Consider the following 22,135-nt stretch of genomic DNA (forward strand, 5'->3'; position numbering starts at 1 on the left):
GCTAGTATAATGGCTTGGTTAGAATGAGTTGTAGTGTGCAACGCAGGCAGACGCGCTCTGCAAATGTCTTTGCACTAGTGGGACTATAGCAAAGTCCAATAGCCACGTATAGGATGCCACTAGGTACACTGAGTGTTTGCTAGTATAATGGCTTGGTTAGAATGAGTTGTAGTGTGCAACGCAGGCAGACGCGCTCTGCAAATGTCTTTGCACTAGTGGGACTATAGCAAAGTCCAATAGCCACGTATAGGATGCCACTAGGTACACTGAGTGTTTGCTAGTATAATGGCTTGGTTAGAATGAGTTGTAGTGTGCAATGCAGGCAGACGCGCTCTGCAAATGTCTTTGCACTAGTGGGACTATAGCAAAGTCCAATAGCCACGTATAGGATGCCACTAGGTACACTGAGTGTTTGCTAGTATAATGGCTTGGTTAGAATGAGTTGTAGTGTGCAACGCAGGCAGACGCGCTCTGCAAATGTCTTTGCACTAGTGGGACTATAGCAAAGTCCAATAGCCACGTATAGGATGCCACTAGGTACACTGAGTGTTTGCTAGTATAATGGCTTGGTTAGAATGAGTTGTAGTGTGCAACGCAGGCAGACGCGCTCTGCAAATGTCTTTGCACTAGTGGGACTATAGCAAAGTCCAATAGCCACGTATAGGATGCCACTAGGTACACTGAGTGTTTGCTAGTATAATGGCTTGGTTAGAATGAGTTGTAGTGTGCAACGCAGGCAGACGCGCTCTGCAAATGTCTTTGCACTAGTGGGACTATAGCAAAGTCCAATAGCCACGTATAGGATGCCACTAGGTACACTGAGTGTTTGCTAGTATAATGGCTTGGTTAGAATGAGTTGTAGTGTGCAACGCAGGCAGACGCGCTCTGCAAATGTCTTTGCACTAGTGGGACTATAGCAAAGTCCAATAGCCACGTATAGGATGCCACTAGGTACACTGAGTGTTTGCTAGTATAATGGCTTGGTTAGAATGAGTTGTAGTGTGCAACGCAGGCAGACGCGCTCTGCAAATGTCTTTGCACTAGTGGGACTATAGCAAAGTCCAATAGCCACGTATAGGATGCCACTAGGTACACTGAGTGTTTGCTAGTATAATGGCTTGGTTAGAATGAGTTGTAGTGTGCAACGCAGGCAGACGCGCTCTGCAAATGTCTTTGCACTAGTGGGACTATAGCAAAGTCCAATAGCCACGTATAGGATGCCACTAGGTACACTGAGTGTTTGCTAGTATAATGGCTTGGTTAGAATGAGTTGTAGTGTGCAACGCAGGCAGACGCGCTCTGCAAATGTCTTTGCACTAGTGGGACTATAGCAAAGTCCAATAGCCACGTATAGGATGCCACTAGGTACACTGAGTGTTTGCTAGTATAATGGCTTGGTTAGAATGAGTTGTAGTGTGCAACGCAGGCAGACGCGCTCTGCAAATGTCTTTGCACTAGTGGGACTATAGCAAAGTCCAATAGCCACGTATAGGATGCCACTAGGTACACTGAGTGTTTGCTAGTATAATGGCTTGGTTAGAATGAGTTGTAGTGTGCAACGCAGGCAGACGCGCTCTGCAAATGTCTTTGCACTAGTGGGACTATAGCAAAGTCCAATAGCCACGTATAGGATGCCACTAGGTACACTGAGTGTTTGCTAGTATAATGGCTTGGTTAGAATGAGTTGTAGTGTGCAACGCAGGCAGACGCGCTCTGCAAATGTCTTTGCACTAGTGGGACTATAGCAAAGTCCAATAGCCACGTATAGGATGCCACTAGGTACACTGAGTGTTTGCTAGTATAATGGCTTGGTTAGAATGAGTTGTAGTGTGCAACGCAGGCAGACGCGCTCTGCAAATGTCTTTGCACTAGTGGGACTATAGCAAAGTCCAATAGCCACGTATAGGATGCCACTAGGTACACTGAGTGTTTGCTAGTATAATGGCTTGGTTAGAATGAGTTGTAGTGTGCAACGCAGGCAGACGCGCTCTGCAAATGTCTTTGCACTAGTGGGACTATAGCAAAGTCCAATAGCCACGTATAGGATGCCACTAGGTACACTGAGTGTTTGCTAGTATAATGGCTTGGTTAGAATGAGTTGTAGTGTGCAACGCAGGCAGACGCGCTCTGCAAATGTCTTTGCACTAGTGGGACTATAGCAAAGTCCAATAGCCACGTATAGGATGCCACTAGGTACACTGAGTGTTTGCTAGTATAATGGCTTGGTTAGAATGAGTTGTAGTGTGCAACGCAGGCAGACGCGCTCTGCAAATGTCTTTGCACTAGTGGGACTATAGCAAAGTCCAATAGCCACGTATAGGATGCCACTAGGTACACTGAGTGTTTGCTAGTATAATGGCTTGGTTAGAATGAGTTGTAGTGTGCAACGCAGGCAGACGCGCTCTGCAAATGTCTTTGCACTAGTGGGACTATAGCAAAGTCCAATAGCCACGTATAGGATGCCACTAGGTACACTGAGTGTTTGCTAGTATAATGGCTTGGTTAGAATGAGTTGTAGTGTGCAACGCAGGCAGACGCGCTCTGCAAATGTCTTTGCACTAGTGGGACTATAGCAAAGTCCAATAGCCACGTATAGGATGCCACTAGGTACACTGAGTGTTTGCTAGTATAATGGCTTGGTTAGAATGAGTTGTAGTGTGCAACGCAGGCAGACGCGCTCTGCAAATGTCTTTGCACTAGTGGGACTATAGCAAAGTCCAATAGCCACGTATAGGATGCCACTAGGTACACTGAGTGTTTGCTAGTATAATGGCTTGGTTAGAATGAGTTGTAGTGTGCAACGCAGGCAGACGCGCTCTGCAAATGTCTTTGCACTAGTGGGACTATAGCAAAGTCCAATAGCCACGTATAGGATGCCACTAGGTACACTGAGTGTTTGCTAGTATAATGGCTTGGTTAGAATGAGTTGTAGTGTGCAATGCAGGCAGACGCGCTCTGCAAATGTCTTTGCACTAGTGGGACTATAGCAAAGTCCAATAGCCACGTATAGGATGCCACTAGGTACACTGAGTGTTTGCTAGTATAATGGCTTAGTTATCAGTTGGAGTGTGCAGAGGACAAGAGGGTACAGTGGCAGGATTGTTGTGCTCTGGGTAGAGGAATGGAAGCCTGCCTTTCTATTCCCTCCTAATGGTGAAATGCAGGTAGGAAATCCCTGACCTGGGCTACACAGACGCTGTTGCTGTTTGCAGGACCTGTCACCTATGGCTCTCTGACCCTGCCGGTTGGAGCCCTTAAAAGGACTGCTATAAAGTGCTCTCCCTAAGCTGTCTAACGCTGTGTATGCAGCGCATACAGCTGTATCGGCTATAGGACTCAGGAAGACGGAGCTGCGACAGTGATGTCTGACACCAAAGACGCAGAAGGCAGATAATGGCGTCCGTGAAGAAAATGTCCGGTTTTATAATGCAGGGACATGTGACATGCAGATCCTATCACACATGCCGTTGCTTCTCTGGCTCAAAGTCCACTTAGCTGTGTGTGTGTCTGGGATTGGCTGACATGCTGGCCCGCCCCACAAGACGCGCGCACTTAGGGAAGGAAGACAAGAAAAAAAAAAAAAAAAAATGGCGATCGCCATTATAGAAACAGCAGTGATCTGAAGGCGCTGTTCACGCACACTATACACTGAAATGTGATAATAGTTTGATTCACAGAGTGACTTACACTATTACAGCAGAAACCAAGCTATGATTTAGCTGTTTTTTGGCTGCTAGAACCGTTCTCGAACGTTTCTAGAACTACCGAGCTTTTGCAAAAAGCTCGAGTTCTAGTTCGATCTAGAACATGCCCCAAAATCACTCGAGCCGCGAACTGGAGAACCACGAACCGCGCTCAACTCTAGTAAAGAACTCAAATGGCATCCATGTGCTGTTTTTATTTAACATTGAAAAGGATAGAAGTTTTCTAGTTTTAGTTGTTCATTTATCCATCAATAAGAAACACTGACACACTGATAGCAAAAATCAACAAACGGACCGTACACTGATGAGAAAAATGGATACATTGACAGTATACTGATGACACACTGATCCAATACACACTTTTCATCCTTTTTTGCATATATGTTAAACCCCTGACATTTGAATGAGGCCAAACAGACACTGGGTTTTCCTGAAAATAAACTGGAGTTAGGAGCAATACTGATCTGAGATTTCCATGAGGTGAGAAGTTGATATTCTTTGTTGCACAGCTATTTCTTTGAATTTTGCATTTTACATGTTCTATAGATTTCCATTCCATTAATCATGTGCTTTGACAGCTTGCAAGTCGCTGGTATAATACCTTTCATTATCCACCAATTTAAGGAGCTTATTTAATAGTGTTGGCAAATGTATATTGAAGCATGAATAATCACAAAAATATGATTGTGGAACAACACAAACCTTGGGTTAAAAAAAATAAAGGATTAATGAGAATCTGGGGAAACTTTTAAAAGTCACTAGTATAAAGCAATAAAATAGAAAAATGAAAGGTCACCTAGGGAGAAGAATAGTAAGATATATATATATATATATATATCTTTCCTACAATAGGCATCTTACGAAATGAAAGTCACTCTCTAATCCACTCAAAGAAATAAATACTATGGCCTTTTAAAATCTCGGCTAATACTAATTAATCTGGTTTGCAAAAACGGAAGCTATTGTTTCTGTGGAATACTTTGCATCTGTTTGTTATAAAAATAGGACAAGATTCTTGTACAGCTGTAATCACTTGCGTGGCCTCGTTGCTTAGGCATTATTAGTTCAGGACAGAAAATAAACAGATTTGACAGAATTGTGCATAATTTCGGATTTGAGATGAATTATTTCTTGAGGTATGAAATTACGGCATTCATGATCCTTCAGCCCCCTCAGGCATCGCTGACATTTATACTCACAAAAATGCGAACATGTAGCGAAACTTGTATTCTACAGTAATGTGTTTCCTTGAAATATTCTTGGGTGTTTCTAATTTATATTCTTTATATTTTACAGGAATTCCACATACTGCATGAAAGTTTCTATATCCTTGGCAGTAGGTGACAATGACACTGGATTTTGCTATAACTCCAAAATGAAATACTTTGAAAAAGCTGAACTTAGCAAAAGCAAAGAAATCCTATGCCCGGAGATAGAAGATTTCATTATGCCATACAGGGAGCCAGAAATCAAGTGGTACAAGGTACAGTACAAGATATATTTGTGCTACTTTTAGTATAAATTTAGAAATTCAGAGTGTAAATTTACTGTATACCAAATGTCCTTGTTTTTATTTAAAAAAATTATATATATATATATATATATATCTATATATATAATTGCCTTATTCTGTCTGTCTGTCTGTCTGTCTGTCTTGCTCCAAAATTGTGTCATTACGGTGACACAAAGCTGATTGGCCGCTGGGCTCGCCATGGCCCCGCCCCCCCGGCACGGATTGGCCGCTCGCCCAGGCTGCGCCCCCACACGGATTGGCCGGCCGCTCGCCCAGGCTCCGCCCCCCCCACAGATTGGCCTCTCGCCCCGGCACCCTGCAGGCATTGGCAACTCGGCCACGCCCCGCCCCCCTCACGCAATGCACGCTAGCCTCCCCCGCATTCCCCGAACCGACACGGTCACACAGAGCCACGACTACCAGGTGAGTACTGTACCCCTGGGAGCCCACATCAGCGTACGCCGCCAAACCAGCCGACACATACCCTCGCATTGCTGGGGCTGGCCGGCGTATGCTGGTGTGGGCTCCCGTGCGAGCGGGGGACGAGATGCGCTGGTAACCATGGTAGCATAGTTACCAGCGCATCAAGGTCCTGCAGCGGCAGAAAATACACACACGCACACACATAACAGCACACACACACACACATACACACACACACACACACATACACACACATACACACGCACATCAGATCACACTCACTCTCACACACACCTCACACACACATCACATCGCATCCACACATCAAGGTCCTGCAGCGGCGGAAAATACACACACGCACACACATAACAGCACACACACACACATCAGATCACACTCACTCTCACACACACATCACATCGCATCCACATACTCACAACATCCTGGGATATCGCTTGCTTCTCGGCGGCAATATTGTGCTGTGAACTTCCAGGACCTGCCGGAGGATCACATGGCCAGAAGCATGTGGTATCTCCGGATGTTGTGATTATCAGCGCGTACAGTTAGGTCCAGAAATATTTGGACAGTGACACAATTTTCGCAAGTTGGGCTCTGCATGCCACCACATTGGATTTGAAATGAAACCTCTACAACATAATTCAAGTTCAGATTGTAACGTTTAATTTGAAGGTTTGAACAAAAATATCTGATAGAAATTGTAGGAATTGTACACATTTCTTTACAAACACTCCACATTTTAGGAGGTCAAAAGTAATTGGACAAATAAACCAAACCCAAACAAAATATTTTTATTTTCAATATTTTGTTGCAAATCTTTTGGAGGCAATCACTGCCTTAAGTCTGAAACCCATGGACATCACCAAACGCTGGGTTTCCTCCTTCTTAATGCTTTGCCAGGCCTTTACAGCCGCAGCCTTAAGGTCTTGCTTGTTTGTGGGTCTTTCCGTCTTAAGTCTGGATTTGAGCAAGTGAAATGCATGCTCAATTGGTTAAAATCTGGTGATTGACTTGGCCACTGCAGAATGTTCCACTTTTTTGCACTCATGAACTCCTGGGTAGCTTTGGCTGTATGCTTGGGGTCATTGTCCATCTGTACTATGAAGCGCCGTCCGATCAACTTTGCGGCATTTGGCTGAATCTGGGCTGAAAGTATATCCCGGTACACTTCAGAATTCATCCGGCTACTCTTGTCTGCTGTTATGTCATCAATAAACACAAGTGACCCAGTGCCATTGAAAGCCATGCATGCCCATGCCATCACGTTGCCTCCACCATGTTTTACAGAGGATGTGGTGTGCCTTGGATCATGTGCCGTTCCCTTTCTTCTCCAAACTTTTTTCTTCCCATCATTCTGGTACAGGTTGATCTTGGTCTCATCTGTCCATAGAATACATTTCCAGAACTGAGCTGGCTTCATGAGGTGTTTTTCAGCAAATTTAACTCTGGCCTGTCTATTTTTGGAATTGATGAATGGTTTGCATCTAGATGTGAACCCTTTGTATTTACTTTCATGGAGTCTTCTCTTTACTGTTGACTTAGAGACAGATACACCTACTTCACTGAGAGTGTTCTGGACTTCAGTTGATGTTGTGAACGGGTTCTTCTTCACCAAAGAAAGTATGCGGCGATCATCCACCAATGTTGTCATCCGTGGACGCCCAGGCCTTTTTGAGTTCCCAAGCTCACCAGTCAATTCCTTTTTTCTCAGAATGTACCCGACTGTTGATTTTGCTACTCCAAGCATGTCTGCTATCTCTCTGATGGATTTTTTCTTTTTTTTCAGCCTCAGGATGTTCTGCTTCACCTCAATTGAGAGTTCCTTAGACCGCATGTTGTCTGGTCACAGCAACAGCTTCCAAATGCAAAACCACATACCTGTAATCAACCCCAGACCTTTTAACTACTTCATTGATTACAAGTTAACGAGGGAGACGCCTTCAGAGTTAATTGCAGCCCTTAGAGTCCCTTGTCCAATTACTATTTGTCCCTTGAAAAAGAGGAGGCTATGCATTACAGAGCTATGATTCCTAAACCCTTTCTCCGATTTGGATGTGAAAACTCTCATATTGCAGCTGGGAGTGTGCACTTTCAGCCCATATTATATATATAATTGTATTTCTGAACATGTTTTTGTAAACAGCAAAAATAACAAAACTTGTGTCACTGTCCAAATATTTCTGGACCTAACTGTATGTGCAATATCGTCAATGTGTGTGTGAGTGTGTGTGAGTGTATGCGATCGGGTGTGTGTGAGTGTATGCGATCGGGTGTGTGTGAGTGTATGTGATCGGGTGTGTGTGAGTGTATGCGATCGGGTGTGTGTGGGTGTGTGTGAGTGTATGCGATCGGGTGTGTGTGGGTGTGTGTGAGTGTATGCGATCGGATCTGTGAGTGTCGGCAGAGGAGCACGGCGTGCTGGAGGAGGCTGGGAGGAGAGAGGCTGATCCTGGGGAAGGCTGGGATGGGGAGGTTGAGAGAAGAGAGGCTGATGCTGGGGGAGGCTGAGGCTGGGGTAGGCTGGGAGGAGAGAGGCTGATGCTGGGAGGAGAGAGGCTGAGGCTGGGGTAGGCTGGGATGGGGAGGCTGAGAGAAGAGAGGCTGATGCTGGGGGAGGCTGAGGCTGGGGTAGGCTGGGAGGAGAGAGGCTGATGCTGGGAGGAGAGAGGCTGATGCTGGGGACCGAAAAGGCATCAGCTGGGGACAGAAAAGGCTGATGCTAGGAGGAGAGAGGCTGATGCTGGGATGAGAGAGGCTGATGCTGGGAGGAGAGAGGCTGATGCTGGGATGAGAGAGGCTGATGCTGGGATGAGAGAGGCTGATGCTGGGATGAGAGAGGCTGATGCTGGGGACAGAGAGGCTGATGCTGGGAGGAGAGAGGCTGATGCTGGGAGGAGAGAGGCTGATGCTGGGATGAGAGAGGCTGATGCTGGGATGAGAGAGGCTGATGCTGGGGACAGAGAGGCTGATGCTGGGGACAGAGAGGCTGATGCTGGGATAAGAGAGGCTGATGCTGCGGGTAGAGAGGCTGATGCTGGGAGGAGAGAGGCTGATGCTGGGATGAGAGAGGCTGATGCTGGGATGAGAGAGGCTGATGCTGGGATGAGAGAGGCTGATGCTGGGATGAGAGAGGCTGATGCTGGGGACCGAGAGGCTGATGCTGGAATGAGAGAGGCTGATGCTGGGATGAGAGAGGCTGATGCTGGGGACAGAGAGGCTGATGCTGGGGACAGAGAGGCTGATGCTGGGATGAGAGAGGCTGATGCTGCGGGTAGAGAGGCTGATGCTGGGATGAGAGAGGCTGATGCTGGGATGAGAGAGGCTGATGCTGGGGACAGAGAGGCTGATGCTGGGGACAGAGAGGCTGATGCTGGGATGAGAGAGGCTGATGCTGCGGGTAGAGAGGCTGATGCTGGGAGGAGAGAGGCTGATGCTGGGATGAGAGAGGCTGATGCTGGGATGAGAGAGGCTGATGCTGGGAGGAGAGAGGCTAATGCTGGGGACAGAGAGGCTGATGCTGGGAGGAGAGAGGCTGATGCTGGGAGGAGAGAGGCTGATGCTGGGAGGAGAGAGGCTGATGCTGGGGACAGAGAGGCTGATGCTGGGGACAGAGAGGCTGATGCTGGGATGAGAGAGGCTGATGCTGCAGGTAGAGAGGCTGATGCTGGGAGGAGAAAGGCTGATGCTGCGGGCAGAGAGGCTGATGCTGCGGGTAGAGAGGCTGATGCTGGTGCAGCATGGGGGATGGAGCACGATGGGGGGTGCGCAGCATGGGGGATGGAGCACGTTTGGGAGTGCGCAGCATGGCGCATGGAGCACGTTTGGGAGTGCGCAGCATGGCGGATGGACCACGTTTGGGAGTGCGCAGCATGGCGGATGGAGCACGTTTGGGAGTGCGCAGCATGGCGGATGGAGCACGTTTGGGAGTGCGCAGCATGGCGGATGGACCACGTTTGGGAGTGTGCAGCATGGCGGATGGAGCACGTTTGGGAGTGCGCAGCGTGGCGGATGGAGCACGTTTGGGAGTGCGCAGCATGGCGGATGGAGCACGTTTGGGAGTGCGCAGCATGGGGGATGCAGCACGATGGGGAGTGCGGAGTATGGCGGATGGAGCACATTTGGGAGTGCGCAGCATGGTGGATGGACCACGTTTGGGAGTGCGCAGCATGGCGGATGGAGCACGTTTGGGAGTGCGCAGCACGGGAGATGGAGCACAATGGGGAGTGCGCTGCATGGGGGATGGAGCACGATGGGGAGTGCGGAGTATGGCGGATGGAGCACGTTTGGGAGTGCGCAGCATGGCGGATGGAGCACGTTTGGGAGTGCGCAGCATGGCGTATGGAGCACGTTTGGGAGTGCGCAGCATGGGAGATGGAGCACGATGGGGGGTGCGCAGCATAGGGGATGGAGCATGATGGGGAGTGCGCTGCATGGGGGATGGAGCACGATGGGGAGTGCGCTGCATGGGGGATGGAGCACGATGGGAAGTGCACACCTCCCCCAACACACACACACGCGCGCGCACTGCACAACACACCACGCACACACACTGGGAACCACAAACAACTGCCCTACACAGACACCCACACACACAGACAACGCTGCACACACAAATATACGCACATACCGCACAACACACACATTGCACAAAACATACCTCCCCCAAAACACACCACACACACACAAACCGCGCAACACACACACAACGCTACAGACACACAGCGCTCCACAAACAACGCAACACACATACAACACCGCTCTCACCCCCCTTCACACCCAGACAACACCCAGAACATGTACAGCGCCTACACAAACACTTGGTAACTACAGACAACAACATCTATATATATATATAACAAAAATCATACATGAACTACACAATACGTAAATTCTAGAATACCCGTTGCGTAGAATCGGGCCACCTTCTAGTATATATATATATATATATATATATATATATATATATATATATATAAAATGAAAAAAGAATGAAAATAGGTGTTCCCTTCCCAGTATCCCATGCTTGTACTTACCTGACTTCAAGCTGGACTGGCACACCTACCAATGTGAACCGGTGCATAGCTGTACATGATGCAGAATATATGTGAAAAATAAAAAACACTCGCACACTGCAAAACCACAAAAATACTCTACCTAATGAAAAAAATTTTTGGAGGTATTTAGAATATTAGAATGGCCATTGTAATAGTAGCCCAGTGCCACTTCATGGCACCCTCCTTTGCTGGGTCCTACTCTAAACTGCATCTTTCTGGGCATCTTAAAAACTTACACAAGATCAGCAAAAGGCTAATGAAACTGGCGGGGGCTAGAGTGCAAATCCAGCAAAACAGAGAATCACTCCATGTTACATATATAATGAAATAAGAATTAAAACAGGGGTTCCCTTGCCGGTATCCCATGCTGGTAGTAACCTGACTTCAAACTGGACTGGCAGAACCTACCAATGTAAACAGATGCGTATCTGTACATGATGCAAAATATGTCATCTTTCATTAGCTTTTTGTGGTCACCTGATGATCTTGTGTAGGTTTTTAAGAAGCCCAGAAAGATGCAGTTTAGAGTAGGACCCAGCAAAGGAGGGTGCCGTGAAGTGGTGCTGGGCTAGTATTACAATGGCCATTCTAATATTCTTAACACTTCCAAAAAAATGTTTTATTAGGTAGAGTATTTTTGAACAGAAGCCACAATAAATTTGTCAGATGAGATATGATTGATAGTGATCCAAATGTGTAACCAATCTGACCTGTTATGATACATGTATTCTGTCAAACAGCAAAGAAGCTTGGCAAAAAAAGCAAGTAAAATTGTGAATTGCATGCCCATGATTATTTCACATAATAACTACTAGGCTAGGACTTGTAAGGCATTTAACTTACATTAACAGAGTCTAGAACACAATTTCTGCACACTAATCCAGTAACAGTGCTGGGTAGCAAACTGCAACAATTTTAGAATCATGCTGTTACCATGATTTGGAGAAAAACATCTACCAATAAAACAAAGCTATCATATATATATATATATATATATATATATATATATATATATATATATATATATAGTGTTATAAATTCATTGGGTTGTCCTGAGCTGGACAAGGGCTCTTTTTAGTAAACCTTGTCTCATTTTTCTCATTTGGACTTCTCTTTTCATTGCAACGAGAATGACAATACTAAGGCCATTAACTAATGAGGAGTATTTATTTTGTTATAAAGTGCCATTAACTCAATAGCTTTTTTACAATTTTAGTATTGCTGTTCTCATTTGGGCTCACAATCTAAATTCCCAACAATTATGTATTTGGAGAGGAAACCCACGTAAACACAGGAAGAAAATACAAACTTTTTGAAGATGTTGTTCTTGGTGGGATTCAAACCCAGGACCCCACTACTGTAAAGCAAAGCTGTTAACCACTAACCCACTTTGCTGCCTGTGAGCTTGATCAGTTCCCACACTTAAGACTATCCATTATAAATGTGTGACACCATTTACATGTGTTATAAAAGTTTATTTTCTTTGCAATTAGACCTTTATTGAGGTCCAAAAAGATATGTTTTTAAAAATGTTTTAGTCCACTACCTGGCACTGTGAATAACATTATGGGCAGAGAGAAGCTGACAGATTTCTTCTGTTATGGCAGTCTAGAACAAGCATCACCTATCCTCTTTATCATTTATAATTAGTGATGGGTGGACTCGGACTGTAAAAGTCCAGATCCGCATGGTTTCAAAAGTACCCGAGTGCCACGTCCGGGCCCAGAGTTCACAGGGAACTTTGCGTAATGATCCGGATTTGACAACTCAGGTAATAAAAAAAATGGTCTTAATATGGTTTTTCATATTATGATACCCAGCCACGATAAAGCATACGGCTACAGGCTGCAGCCCCCAGCCGTGCACACTATCTAGGCTGTGTATCAAAATAGGAAAAGCCGCATGTGTTTTTTTGCTAATTATTTAAATAAATAATTTAAAATCAGTGTGCAGTTTGCCCTATTTTTGTTACCTAAGATACCAGCCTAAAAATATTAGCCTGCATCCACCCAGGACTGTTGCATCCATTAGATGCGTTAACCCTGGAACTTTACCTGGCTCTTTCTAATTGCCCTGGTACGGTGGCAATCAGGGTAATAAGGGGTTAGTAACAGCTACCATTAAGCCCTTGATTACTAATAAAAAAAAGCGTCTATTGGTAGAGATGAGCGAACCGGTCCCGGTTCGGCTCGAGGCCGGTTCGCCGAACGGGGGTCCCGTTCGAGTTCGGCTCGTCGAACGTTCGACGAACCGAACTCGAACTGCATAGGAAACAATGGCAGGCAATCACAAACACAGAAAAACACCTAGAAAACACCCTCAAAGGTGTCCAAAAGGTGACAAACAACTCACAACACATGGGAAAGTGACAAGGACATATACTCATGTGAAAACAAAAGAGCTGGACAAGGAAAAAGAGGAGGACACACAGATATATGAGTATATGCAAGGAAACATCGATTCCATTATTGTGCAACTTGAGCCCTGCTCATTTTAGGCTTCCAATCTTGATAAATTGCCGAGCTCGCCACGTACGCCTTGGGGATCTTGTCGTGTCCTGCAGCCAGCGTTCTCTCGGAACCTGTCTTTAGTGCTGCTGGGGGTCTGCTGGCAGATAAGCACACATGTCTGTCCACTGACAATGTGGACATGGCTCTCAGAGGACTTTTCTTCCCCTGGGTCGGCCAGGGGACGGGAAAGGCACGCGTATTTTTGAGAGTGCTTCATGCAAAGCATCTTTTTCTTTTTCAAAAGGGGGCTCAACCGATGCCAGTCAAGTGGGGTGTGTGTGGCCCAGTTAGTGGCAACGAAGGAGACTGTGGTTGGAGTCCCCTCGCTGTGTCTCTAAAAGAACCAAGATGAACAAGTCATGGCTCTCAGAGGACTTTTCTTCCCCTGGGTCAGCCAGGGGACGGGAAAGGCACGCGTATTTTTGAGAGTGCTTCATGCAAAGCATCTTTTTCTTTTTCAAAAGGGGGCTCAACCGATGCCAGTCAAGTGGGGTGTGTGTGGCCCAGTTAGTGGAAACGAGGGAGACTGTGGTTGGAGTCCCCTCGCTGTGTCTCTAAAAGAACCAAGATGAACAAGTCATGGCTCTCAGAGGACTTTTCTTCCCCTGGGTCAGCCAGGGGACGGGAAAGGCACGCGTATTTTTAAGAGTGCTTCATGCAAAGCATCTTTTTCTTTTTCAAAAGGGGGCTCAACCGATGCCAGTCAAGTGGGGTGTGTGTGGCCCAGTTAGTGGAAACGAGGGAGACTGTGGTTGGAGTCCCCTCGCTGTGTCTCTAAAAGAACCAAGATGAACAAGTCATGGCTCTCAGAGGACTTTTCTTCCCCTGGGTCAGCCAGGGGACGGGAAAGGCACGCGTATTTTTGAGAGTGCTTCATGCAAAGCATCTTTTTCTTTTTCAAAAGGGGGCTCAACCGATGCCAGTCAAGTGGGGTGTGTGTGGCCCAGTTAGTGGAAACGAGGGAGACTGTGGTTGGAGTCCCCTCGCTGTGTCTCTAAAAGAACCAAGATGAACAAGTCATGGCTCTCAGAGGACTTTTCTTCCCCTGGGTCAGCCAGGGGACGGGAAAGGCACGCGTATTTTTGAGAGTGCTTCATGCAAAGCATCTTTTTCTTTTTCAAAAGGGGGCTCAACCGATGCCAGTCAAGTGGGGTGTGTGTGGCCCAGTTAGTGGAAACGAGGGAGACTGTGGTTGGAGTCCCCTCGCTGTGTCTCTAAAAGAACCAAGATGAACAAGTCATGGCTCTCAGAGGACTTTTCTTCCCCTGGGTCAGCCAGGGGACGGGAAAGGCACGCGTATTTTTGAGAGTGCTTCATGCAAAGCATCTTTTTCTTTTTCAAAAGGGGGCTCAACCGATGCCAGTCAAGTGGGGTGTGTGTGGCCCAGTTAGTGGAAACGAGGGAGACTGTGGTTGGAGTCCCCTCGCTGTGTCTCTAAAAGAACCAAGATGAACAAGTCATGGCTCTCAGAGGACTTTTCTTCCCCTGGGTCAGCCAGGGGACGGGAAAGGCACGCGTATTTTTGAGAGTGCTTCATGCAAAGCATCTTTTTCTTTTTCAAAAGGGGGCTCAACCGTTGCCAGTCAAGTGGGGTGTGTGTGGCCCAGTTAGTGGAAACGAGGGAGACTGTGGTTGGAGTCCCCTCGCTGTGTCTCTAAAAGAACCAAGATGAACAAGTCATGGCTCTCAGAGGACTTTTCTTCCCCTGGGTCAGCCAGGGGATGGGAAAGGCACGCATATTTTTGAGAGTGCTTCATGCAAAGCATCTTTTTCTTTTTCAAAAGGGGGCTCAACCGATGCCAGTCAAGTGGGGTGTGTGTGGCCCAGTTAGTGGAAACGAGGGAGACTGTGGTTGGAGTCCCCTCGCTGTGTCTCTAAAAGAACCAAGATGAACAAGTCATGGCTCTCAGAGGACTTTTCTTCCCCTGGGTCAGCCAGGGGACGGGAAAGGCACGCGTATTTTTGAGAGTGCTTCATGCAAAGCATCTTTTTCTTTTTCAAAAGGGGGCTCAACCGATGCCAGTCAAGTGGGGTGTGTGTGGCCCAGTTAGTGGAAACGAGGGAGACTGTGGTTGGAGTCCCCTCGCTGTGTCTCTAAAAGACCCAAGATGAACAAGTCATGGTGTCACGGCCGGGCGGTCGGGCAGACCCAGGAGGTGGATCCACTGGACCGAACTCTAAGATGGAGGTAGGGAGTCCGGCAGCTGAAGCACTGAAGGGCAGCAGGATAGTCCGTGCAAGTGAAGACAGCGGAGGAGTCCCTGGGACCACGGAGTCACAGAAGGTAGTCTTGGTGACGTAGCTCAGGTTCGGAGGCCGAGATGATATCAGGCGGAGTCCGGAACCTCTGGAGCAAGATGACGGGTCACCGCAGGGATCCAAGATGGCAGGTGCTGTCGGATGGCAGACGGACAGCGTGCGGGGTTCGGGATACGGCAGACTGGATGGCGAGGCAGGTACGGCTCTACAAAGAGAGATAGGTGAGTACAGGCACATAAACACCAGGAGACCTGACTCCTAGCTCAGGGAACACGAAGATCAGGCCCCGCCCCCTTGGACAAGAACCCCCTTTATACCCTGAACCTGACTAACCTCATTTCCTGTTACTGGACGCTGGCCCCTTAAGAAAGGGTCAGTGACCGCGCGCGTGCCCTAATGCGCATGCGCGCGGCCCGGGTGCCAGAAGCCAGGGAAGGAGGCTGCGAGGAGGACGCAGGAGAGCCGGCCAGGGCCTGGGAAGATGTCGGACGCCGGGATCGGCGACCAGAGGACCTATGGAGGACGGGCACCGGAGGCTGGGACGAGGGGAGCGTGGCAGGTGAGCCGGGGAGCGGGGCTGAGGACCCGGGGAGGGGAGCCGAGGACCCGGGGAGCGTGACAGTACCCCCCCCCCACGCCCCCCTCCCCGCAACCGGGACAAGAAGGCACGGATAAGAGGAGTGCCTACGTTTTCCCTGGGCTCCCAGGACCTATCCTCAGGACCATACCCTTCCCAGTCCACCAGGAAGAACTGCCGACCTCGTACGGTCTTCATGGCCACGATATCCCTTACCGCATAGATGTCATCATCGGCAATAGGTGGAGGAGCTGGACTGGCAGCAGCGGAGAAGGGACCAAGGACCACCGGCTTGAGCAGGGAGACGTGGAACGAGTTGGGTATCCTCATCGTGGCCGGGAGCTGCAGCTTGTAGGAGACCTCATTGATCCTGGTGAGGACTTTAAACGGCCCAATGTAGCGAGGACCCAGCTTGTATGAAGGTATCTTCAGGCGGACGTACTGGGAAGAAAGCCAGACGAGGTCTCCAGGAGAGAAACACGGAGGATCCAGGCGTTTCTTGTCTGCGTGTCTCTTCATCCGCAGGGAAGCACGTCCTAGAGACACCTTGACAGAGTCCCAAATGGTGGCAAAGTCACGGGCTACTGTATCTGCAGCAGGGACATCCGAAGAGGGGGATACAGGCAATGGGATGGAAGGCTGAAGTCCGTAAACAACATGGAAGGGAGAGCTGGAGGACGACTCACTGATGTGGTGGTTGTGGGAGAATTCAGCCCAAGGTAGAAGAGCGGACCAGTCGTCGTGATGGGCGTTAACATAGTGACGTAGAAATGAGGTCAAGATTTGATTGACCCTCTCTACTTGGCCATTAGACTGAGGATGGTATGCAGATGAAAAGTCCAGAGTCACTCCCAGATGGTTACAGAGAGCCCTCCAGAAGCGGGAGGTGAACTGAGTTCCTCTGTCTGATACGATGTGTAATGGAAAGCCATGCAAGCGGAAGATGTGTTGTATAAAAGCGTCCGCGAGTTCCTGAGCAGAGGGCAGTCCAGCCATAGGAACGAAATGGGCCATTTTTGAGAACCGGTCCACCACGACCCATATGACTGTGTGCCCGGATGACAATGGCAAGTCCGTAATAAAGTCCATTGCTATGTGTTGCCACGGAATCGAAGGTATCGGCAGAGGCAGAAGGCGGCCATGTGGGAGGTGTTTGGGCGTCTTGTTTCTGGCACAAGAGGAGCAGGCAGAGACAAAGGCGGCGACGTCCGTGCGAAGAGATGGCCACCAGTAATGGCGTACAATTGCACCCCATGTTCTCTTCTGGCCTGCATGGCCGGCTGTTTTTGAGGTATGACCCCAGTGTAAGACCGTTAGCCTGTCGGTCTCCGAGACATAGGTCTTCCCAGGTGGTATCTGGGCCAGAGTGACAGGAGCCACCGGAACAATCTTGCTAGGAGAGATGATAGGCTGGATAGTCTCTTCCTCCTGTTCCATGGGCATGAGAGACCTAGACAAGGCATCAGCGCGTACATTCTTGTCCGCTGGTCGGAAGTGGAGCTGGAAGTCAAACCTGGCAAAGAATAAGGACCACCTGGCTTGCCGTGGGTTCAGTCGCTGAGCGGACCGCAGGTATTCCAGGTTTTTGTGGTCCGTGTAGATAATCACGGGGTACACTGCTCCTTCCAGGAGGTAGCGCCACTCCTCCAGAGCCAGTTTGACCGCCAGTAGTTCTCGGTCACCGATGGTGTAATTACGTTCGGGTGCTGAGAAGCTCTTAGAGAAGAAACCGCAGGTCACCATCTTCCCGGAGGAGGATTTTTGCATGAGTACTGCTCCGGCTCCTGAGGAGGAGGCATCCACCTCCAAGGTGAACTGGCGGTTTAACTCCGGTCGGTGGAGTACAGGGGCGGAGGCGAATGCTCGCTTCAAAGAACAAAATGCGGCGTCTGCCGCAGGTGACCAGTCCTTAGGATTAGCCTCCTTTTTGGTCAAAGCGGAGAGAGGAGCGGTCAAGGCAGAGAAGTGCGGGATAAACTGGCGGTAGTAGTTGGCGAATCCCAGGAAGCGTTGGATTGCCTTCAGTCCAGAAGGCGGAGGCCAGTTGATGATGGCGGAGACCTTCTTGGGGTCCATCTGCAGTCCAGTATCAGAGATGATGTACCCCAGAAAGGGGAGGGAAGACTGCTCAAAGACACACTTCTCATACTTTGCGTACAGGCGATTCTCTCTCAGTCTTTGTAAGACCAGCTGTACGTTTTCTCTGTGGGTTTGGAGGTCCGGAGAGAAGACAAGGATGTCATCTAGATAAACAACCACACAGATGTAGAGAAGGTCCCGAAACACGTCGTTCACCAGTTCTTGGAAGACGGCAGGAGCGTTACACAGACCGAAGGGCATCACGCAGTACTCATAATGTCCATCGCGCGTATTAAATGCGGTTTTCCATTCGTCACCAGAGCGGATGCGTATCAGATTGTAAGCACCCCGAAGATCCAGCTTGGTGAACACACGAGCTCCTCTAAGCCGGTCAAATAATTCGGGAATGAGCGGCAGGGGGTATTTGTTTTTCACGGTGATTTGGTTGAGACCCCGGTAGTCTATGCATGGGCGTAAGTCGCCCTCTTTCTTCTTGACAAAGAAGAAACCTGCTCCAGCAGGAGAGGAGGATCTCCGAATGAACCCTCTTGCTAGGCTCTCTGAGATGTAATCTGACATGGCCCTGGTTTCGGCTGGAGATAAAGGATATATCCGTCCTCTAGGTGGGGTTGTCCCTGGAAGCAGGTCAATGGCACAATCGTATGGACGATGTGGCGGCAGTACCTCGGATTCCTTTTTGTCAAAGACATCGGCAAAGGACCAATAGGCCGAAGGCAGCCCCGTTAGGGTCTCAGGAACCGGAGGTCGTCGGAGGGGGGGTATGGACTTTAGGCACCTCTCATGACACGAAGAGCCCCAACGGGTGACTTCGCCAGTACCCCAGCTAACCGATGGTTCATGTGTCCGCAACCATGGGAGTCCCAACAGGATCTGGTGGGACATGTGTGGGAGAACGTAGAGAGCGATGTTCTCGGTGTGAAGAGCACCGATGCGTAGTTCGACAGGCCTGGTGATCAAGGATATGGTATCAGAGAGAGGCCTCCCATCCACCGAGGCAATCACTAGGGGTTTGTCGAGTGGCATGACAGGCACCCGGTACTTGTCCACCGTGGCCTGCTGGATGAAATTGCCTGCTGCCCCGGAATCGAGGTAGGCATCAGCCGTGAACCGCGTCTCTCCCGTGGTCACTTGCACTGTCCATGTAACTGGGTCAGAGAGGGTCCCAGCACCTAGGGTGGCCTCTCCTACCAACCCTAGGCTTTGGAGTTTCCCGGCCTCTCTGGACAGGAGCGTAGCAGGTGGGTGTCCTCACCACAGTAAAAGCAGAGGCCCTGGGCGAGCCGCTCTGCTCGACGTCGTTCAGACTGCCGCACTCGGTCGATCTGCATGGGCTCGTGGACGGGAATCCCAGCTGTTGATGACTGAGGAACGGAGGACTTCTGCGGCGGAGGAGAATGCCGTACCGGGCGTCTCTCCCGAGATAGCTCTTTGGAGCGCTCCTGAAAACGTATGTCCACACGAGTTGCTAGGGCGATCAGTGCATCTAGGGTGGAGGGCACGTCCCGACCCGCCAACTCATCCTTGATGCGACTCGAGAGTCCTTCCCAGAAGGCGGCTGTTAGGGCCTCATTATTCCACCCGAGTTCTGAAGCCAAAGTGCGGAAACGGATGGCGTATTGACCCACCGTCAGTGTCCCTTGACGTAGGCGGAGGAGTGATGAAGCAGAGGCAGAGGCGCGTCCTGGCTCGTCAAAGGTACTGCGGAAGGCCTGTAGGAACTGTTGAAGATCCTTGGTCATGGGGTCCTCCTTCTCCCACACGGGGTTCATCCACGCCAGCGCCTCGCCCTCTAGGTGGGACATTATAAAGGCGACCTTGGCTTGGTCGGAGGCGAACAGATGTGGCAGCTGCGTGAAGTGAAGGGAACATTGGTTTATGAAGCCCCTGCAGGTCTTGGGATCTCCAGCATACCGAGGAGGTGACGCCAAACGGAGTCGGGAAGCATCTGAAGAGGCTGCCACTGGTACGGGAGCCATGGCTTGCCTGGCGGGGGACCTGGGTGCCGCAGGCGTCATTGATGCTTGTAATGTGTACAGGCGGGTGTCCACGGAGGTCATGAATTGCAGCATGCGGGTCTGGACTTCACGCTGGCGTTGGAGTTCCTCTTGCAGGGCCATTAGTGCAGCAGCGGGATCCATGGCCTGATCTTACTGTCACGGCCGGGCGGTCGGGCAGACCCAGGAGGTGGATCCACTGGACCGAACTCTAAGATGGAGGTAGGGAGTCCGGCAGCTGAAGCACTGAAGGGCAGCAGGATAGTCCGTGCAAGTGAAGACAGCGGAGGAGTCCCTGGGACCACGGAGTCACAGAAGGTAGTCTTGGTGACGTAGCTCAGGTTCGGAGGCCGAGATGATATCAGGCGGAGTCCGGAACCTCTGGAGCAAGATGACGGGTCACCGCAGGGATCCAAGATGGCAGGTGCTGTCGGATGGCAGACGGACAGCGTGCGGGGTTCGGGATACGGCAGACTGGATGGCGAGGCAGGTACGGCTCTACAAAGAGAGATAGGTGAGTACAGGCACATAAACACCAGGAGACCTGACTCCTAGCTCAGGGAACACGAAGATCAGGCCCCGCCCCCTTGGACAAGAACCCCCTTTATACCCTGAACCTGACTAACCTCATTTCCTGTTACTGGACGCTGGCCCCTTAAGAAAGGGTCAGTGACCGCGCGCGTGCCCTAATGCGCATGCGCGCGGCCCGGGTGCCAGAAGCCAGGGAAGGAGGCTGCGAGGAGGACGCAGGAGAGCCGGCCAGGGCCTGGGAAGATGTCGGACGCCGGGATCGGCGACCAGAGGACCTATGGAGGACGGGCACCGGAGGCTGGGACGAGGGGAGCGTGGCAGGTGAGCCGGGGAGCGGGGCTGAGGACCCGGGGAGGGGAGCCGAGGACCCGGGGAGCGTGACACATGGCTCTCAGAGGACTTTTCTTCCCCTGGGTCAGCCAGGGGACGGGAAAGGCACGCGTATTTTTGAGAGTGCTTCATGCAAAGCATCTTTTTCTTTTTCAAAAGGGGGCTCAACCGATGCCAGTCAAGTGGGGTGTGTGTGGCCCAGTTAGTGGAAACGAGGGAGACTGTGGTTGGAGTCCCCTCGCTGTGTCTCTAAAAGAACCACGATGAACAAGTCATGGCTCTCAGAGGACTTTTCTTCCCCTGGGTCAGCCAGGGGATGGGAAAGGCACGCGTATTTTTGAGAGTGCTTCATGCAAAGCATCTTTTTCTTTTTCAAAAGGGGGCTCAACCGATGCCAGTCAAGTGGGGTGTGTGTGGCCCAGTTAGTGGAAACGAGGGAGACTGTGGTTGGAGTCCCCTCGCTGTGTCTCTAAAAGAACCAAGATGAACAAGTCATGGCTCTCAGAGGACTTTTCTTCCCCTGGGTCAGCCAGGGGACGGGAAAGGCACGCGTATTTTTGAGAGTGCTTCATGCAAAGCATCTTTTTCTTTTTCAAAAGGGGGCTCAACCGATGCCAGTCAAGTGGGGTGTGTGTGGCCCAGTTAGTGGAAACGAGGGAGACTGTGGTTGGAGTCCCCTCGCTGTGTCTCTAAAAGACCCAAGATGAACAAGTCATGGCTCTCAGAGGACTTTTCTTCCCCTGGGTCAGCCAGGGGACGGGAAAGGCACGCGTATTTTTGAGAGTGCTTCATGCAAAGCATCTTTTTCTTTTTCAAAAGGGGGCTCAACCGATGCCAGTCAAGTGGGGTGTGTGTGGCCCAGTTAGTGGAAACGAGGGAGACTGTGGTTGGAGTCCCCTCGCTGTGTCTCTAAAAGAACCAAGATGAACAAGTCATGGCTCTCAGAGGACTTTTCTTCCCCTGGGTCAGCCAGGGGACGGGAAAGGCACGCGTATTTTTGAGAGTGCTTCATGCAAAGCATCTTTTTCTTTTTCAAAAGGGGGCTCAACCGATGCCAGTCAAGTGGGGTGTGTGTGGCCCAGTTAGTGGAAACGAGGGAGACTGTGGTTGGAGTCCCCTCGC

The 22,135-nt window shown here is 49.8% G+C and overlaps 1 protein-coding gene across 1 annotated transcript in view; it reads left to right on the forward strand.

Moving 5' to 3' along the window:
• IL1RAPL1 (interleukin 1 receptor accessory protein like 1) overlaps window positions 1-22,135 on the forward strand; it is a 2,286,687-nt gene that overhangs the window by 1,306,647 nt on the left and 957,905 nt on the right. The window contains exon 4 of the mRNA XM_075335457.1: window positions 5,001-5,187. Coding sequence (XP_075191572.1) covers window positions 5,001-5,187 — 187 coding nt within the window. The remainder of the gene's footprint in view (window positions 1-5,000; window positions 5,188-22,135) is intronic.

The sequence above is a fragment of the Anomaloglossus baeobatrachus genome, chromosome 2, assembly GCF_048569485.1.
Source record: "Anomaloglossus baeobatrachus isolate aAnoBae1 chromosome 2, aAnoBae1.hap1, whole genome shotgun sequence".
Taxonomy (NCBI): Eukaryota; Metazoa; Chordata; class Amphibia; order Anura; family Aromobatidae; genus Anomaloglossus; species Anomaloglossus baeobatrachus.